This window comes from Rosa rugosa, chromosome 5 (assembly GCF_958449725.1).
Source record: "Rosa rugosa chromosome 5, drRosRugo1.1, whole genome shotgun sequence".
Classification (NCBI taxonomy): Eukaryota; Viridiplantae; Streptophyta; class Magnoliopsida; order Rosales; family Rosaceae; genus Rosa; species Rosa rugosa.
The window spans coordinates 40,757,789-40,762,277 of record NC_084824.1 but is presented as its reverse complement, the minus strand read 5'-3'; the positions used below and the strand labels follow the sequence as shown (position 1 = coordinate 40,762,277).

The window sequence follows — 4,489 nt, the reverse complement described above, 5'->3', positions numbered from 1 at the left end:
GTATCAAGTACACCAACTTCGTACAGTACAATAGTAGACTAATTTTATGTAATGGTCAATCGATTAACTTCATGCAGACTGAACTAGTCTACAACTTCATAATGCTAATCATGTCGTTTAAGTTGTACACTAACTTAATTCGTACAATTATAGACTAATTTTATGTAATGGTCAATCGATTAACTTCATCCAGACTGAACTAGCCTACTTTCTCTCAAAAAAAAAAAGACTGAACTAGTCTACAACTGCATAATGCTAATTATGTCGTTCACGTGTCAATTCTAGAATGCTAATTATGTCGTTTTACTTTCAATTTTAGATCACAAGTAGCTACCTAGTAATCTAGTACAGTGACATTAAAAAAAAATCGGTTGATTATGGTGCAAACAAACAACCAGCTAACAAAATTAAACATCTCAGCTAACAAAATTAAACATCTCCCCATGCACCATATCAGCCCTTTTTGGAGTGCACAATCTCTGCAAAAGCAAGCAAAAATGTATAATAAAGAAGTGGTGGAGTGATGTCCAGCGCTATGGAGTCATATCACCGAGGCAATTTCACGTGAAGCGGCTTTTAATTTCTAACAACAGCTCTGTCTCTATATTTATATGTTATGCTTTTTATAATTTATATACATAAACTTGTGTAACTGTAACTGTACACGTTGATTGATAAAAATTGAGGTTTAGGAAGTAACAATGTTTCCAACAACCCCTTAAACCCTTAACGACTTCTTGTAGAAATGGAATCATGGGGTGAAACAGAGAAGGAACTGTCAAACTCATATTCCAGATCTTCAAAACCCCAGAACTCATCATGCTCTTCTTCTTCCTCTGGCATCTTCCACCTCTCTTTGTCTATTTCACCTTCTAATTCCATAACCTCCAACACCTGCAAAGGATATAGCAAACTTTCTATTAATGAATGTCGATTAATCCTCCCATTGCATTCCAACTACAATTCATAATGAAACAGTATTTGTATACCTAACTGCTTCATTCAGCATGTGCTTTAATTATTGCACTCTAAAGTAGTGCTCAAAAAAGTAGAAGAAACCAAAGAAGTGAAGAACATTTGCTATTTCAAAATCATAACAACCCCGTTAGCTAGTAGGCCTACAAAGCTCACTGATTAGATTAGCTGACTGCAATTATTAGCAAAAAGGGTGTTGCATGTTTAATTTATCAATCAATAAAAAGGAATAGTGTAATGGTGAATTAAATGAAAGGTCTATCTTTTCTTTAATGTCACTATTTTGTCTGTGAATGAAAAGAATTGTTCTGCTTTTTCATGGTGCAGAATTTGCAACTTCCTAACTCAATATGCAAAAGAAAAAGACAACTAAATATTGGTATGGCTCATACATAAAGAGTCAAATTAGGACCGGCTCTCACAATCATTTTAGGAGCGCAAGTCTTAATCTTTTTTAAATGCGTAGGTGATAGTTCTATGTTTTAGCAGATATATTATGGTTTGGTGGAATGGAACCATTTCTTTCAGTTTTTTTATAACATGACTTGCGTGGAGAAACGAAATGCGCTGCTACCAACTCCCAGCAAAGAAAAAACTCCCAGAAAGAAAACTAAATCTAGCTTTCTTCTTTTCTGGTACTAACTGGTGAAAAAAACGAGGCAGAAAAGTCATTACAGGCAAACCACCATAAAAAATTTGGCAACCCATAACATCACTATCAACTGTGCACTACTGTGTGTATAGAGAGTATACTACGACATTTAGGCTTTAATACAAATACTTACGTTAGTTGGCTGGTCAACTACTATTACTATTGCTATAATCAACATGACACACAAATATCTATAAACGATACGGTATTCTTCTCGGATTATGTATAGTTTATTGCGAAAGATTAAGGGCCCTTAATTATCATTATTGAATACAATTAATCTGATATTGCCAGTAGTTAAATGAGACTAGGATAAGCTTTGATGTCATATAGAGACAACATGGTACTTTATAATTAGAAATAAAACCATTTGGAACGCATTTCACGGGCGACTGTGTATGCGTAATCACTAATAGGGATTTAACACACCTATATAGTAATTTAGTAAGTCGTATCTCTATCAGAGATGTGATTCATAATGCAATAGTAGCATGACAAAATAATTAATAGGTACCTCGCTCATGGTAGGACGCCATGTGGGCGATGCTCGAATGCAGAGAGATCCTGCAAAGGCAAGTCTTTTCAGCTGTGTAACATCATAGACCCCTCTAAGCCTTGGATCTACTAGCTGATCAATCTCTCCCTGGTTTAATATTGGTTTTGCCTGTTGAAACCCACATTTACAATTGATTAGAACTACAGCAAATGCATATAATCAAATCCCAATAATTAATCACCTAGTCTTAGTACTCTAGAAGAAACCCAACAAGCCAATTATTCCCTTCTGAAAAATGAGCAACTTGAAATTATTAGTGCTCCACAAGATTGTCATTACCCAGCTATGTAAGCTTTGGTGAGACCCATCCACTGGTTTCTTGCCTGAGATGAGTTCTAATAAAATAACTCCAAAAGCAAAGACATCTGTTTTCTCATCCACAATCCCATGCATATAGTACTCAGGTGCCAAGTGCCTGCACAATATATAAAACATCAGCAACCATTTTGATCAAAATCACTGGTTTGATTACTAAAAGCTTGGAAGATTACTTACCCAAAGGTCCCTTCAATTGGAGCAATTGAGTGATGAGTCCATTGTGATGGAAGCCATTTTGCTAGTCCAAAATCAGATATCTGTGATCCCAAACACAAACAACATCAAATTTAATGCATTTAGAAACCCATTTCAATATAAGATTGAACAAGCTATGACTCTAATGTGTGTACCTGTGGTTCAAAATCTACAGTCAACAGTATATTTGTGGACTTAATGTCCCTGTGAATTATCCTCCTCTGGCAGCCCTTGTGCAAGTAATGGAGGCCTCTACCTGTCCCAATAGCTATCTTATACCTTGTTTTCCAATCCATAGGTGGCAAACTCTCATCTACAACAGTGATTTCCAAAAGATTAATTGTTTGAAACAAAACTATCCCAAAATGAAAGGCACCCAGAAACAAAACCAGAACAAAAAGAATCAAAATTGTTGTGGGATGTTTACCATGGAGTAGAGAAGCAACAGAGCCTCTGGAGGAGAAATGGAAGATGAGATATAGGCCATTGTCAATGCAACAACCCACGAGTGACAACACATTTGGATGGCAAACATGGCCAATAGTTCCAATCTCATTCAAGAACTCCTTCTCTTTCCTTTCATCAGTCACAGTTTTTGTGATCCTCTTCACAGCAATTTCCTCATTACCTTTCAGAACACCTCTATACACCTCTGCATAGCCTCCTTTCCCAACCAAATTCTCTGAAACCCACAACACAAAATATGAATCACAATCACCCAACAAAAAACCAGAAAGAGAAAACCTTTTCAAGTTCATATTTGAAGCAGACAAACCTGAGCTGAAACCATTGGTGGCATCTGAAATCTCTTCAAAGGAGAAGCATTTCCATGTGGGTCTTGGAGAAAGCTCTATTGCTTCAACATTCTTGAGACCTTCATTGCTCTCTTCAACATTACAGCACACACTTGGTGGGCTTGCAACTTCTTCCAAGCTTCTGCGTTTGAGTGAGAATAGCCTTTTCAGGCTGTTTGTCCGAATGTATTTCATTTCTAGCTACAAATTAAGTTGAAACAAGAAACAAAATCTATACGGGCAACTCAAGTACTAGAACAGAGTCAAAGCGAACCCAACTTCTATCTCTTTCTTTCTCTCTGTCTCAAATTAAAGAAGTAGGGGATGTCTCTACTTGCTTATATTTGGTTCTATGGTGTGGGACTTGGGAGGAATGATGGTTCTGCATGCATTGGATAAATACTCATAGAGAGGAGAGAAAGAGAGAGATGACAAGAAGGGTCTCTGCTAAAGTGGGTTAAAAAGGGTTTTGTCCAAGATGAACAGACAAATTGCGTTATGCTTTGCCTTAGAACCTTGGAATTGAATAGGGGTCATCATGGGCCGGGCTAGGGCCGGCCCTACCCTAAATTTTAGGGCTTAGGGTCGGGCCGGGCCGGGCCTAGTCAAAGTCAACAAAATTTAGGGCCGGGTAGGGTCGGGCCGGGGCTTAAATATGCTAACCCTTACCCGCCCGAAAAGCCCGATCCGTTAGGGCCGAAAGGGCCGGATCGGGCCGGCCCTCAAATAGGGCCGAAATGGGCTAAAAAGGGCCTTATTTTGTTTAACAAAAAAAAAAACACTATTTTTTTCTTCTCAAAATATGGCTTAATGGTATGTATTGGTGATAAAAGACTCATTGTTTTTTATTGAACATATTTTATATTCATATAATACTTGTAACGTATAACATTTATTAATATTACTTAAGGTGGTTATATTCAATTAACTATCTATATAAATCTCCCAATATTAATTGTTGTGTAACAAAGAAAATAGAAAATAAAGAAAACAAAACTT

At 37.0% G+C, this 4,489-nt stretch overlaps 1 protein-coding gene across 1 annotated transcript; it reads right to left on the bottom strand.

Annotated features, from left to right (window-relative positions):
* Window positions 1-574: 574 nt before the first annotated feature.
* Window positions 575-3,963, bottom strand: LOC133712732 (probable receptor-like serine/threonine-protein kinase At5g57670). Its single transcript, XM_062138830.1, has 7 exons — window positions 3,472-3,963; window positions 3,124-3,378; window positions 2,852-3,009; window positions 2,679-2,758; window positions 2,463-2,598; window positions 2,142-2,291; window positions 575-894 (listed from the first exon to the last, which is right to left on the bottom strand). The coding sequence occupies exons 1-7, from the start codon at window positions 3,683-3,685 to the stop codon at window positions 727-729; spliced, it is 1,161 nt and encodes a 386-aa protein (XP_061994814.1). The 5' UTR covers window positions 3,686-3,963; the 3' UTR covers window positions 575-726.
* Between the last annotated feature and the right edge of the window lie 526 nt (window positions 3,964-4,489).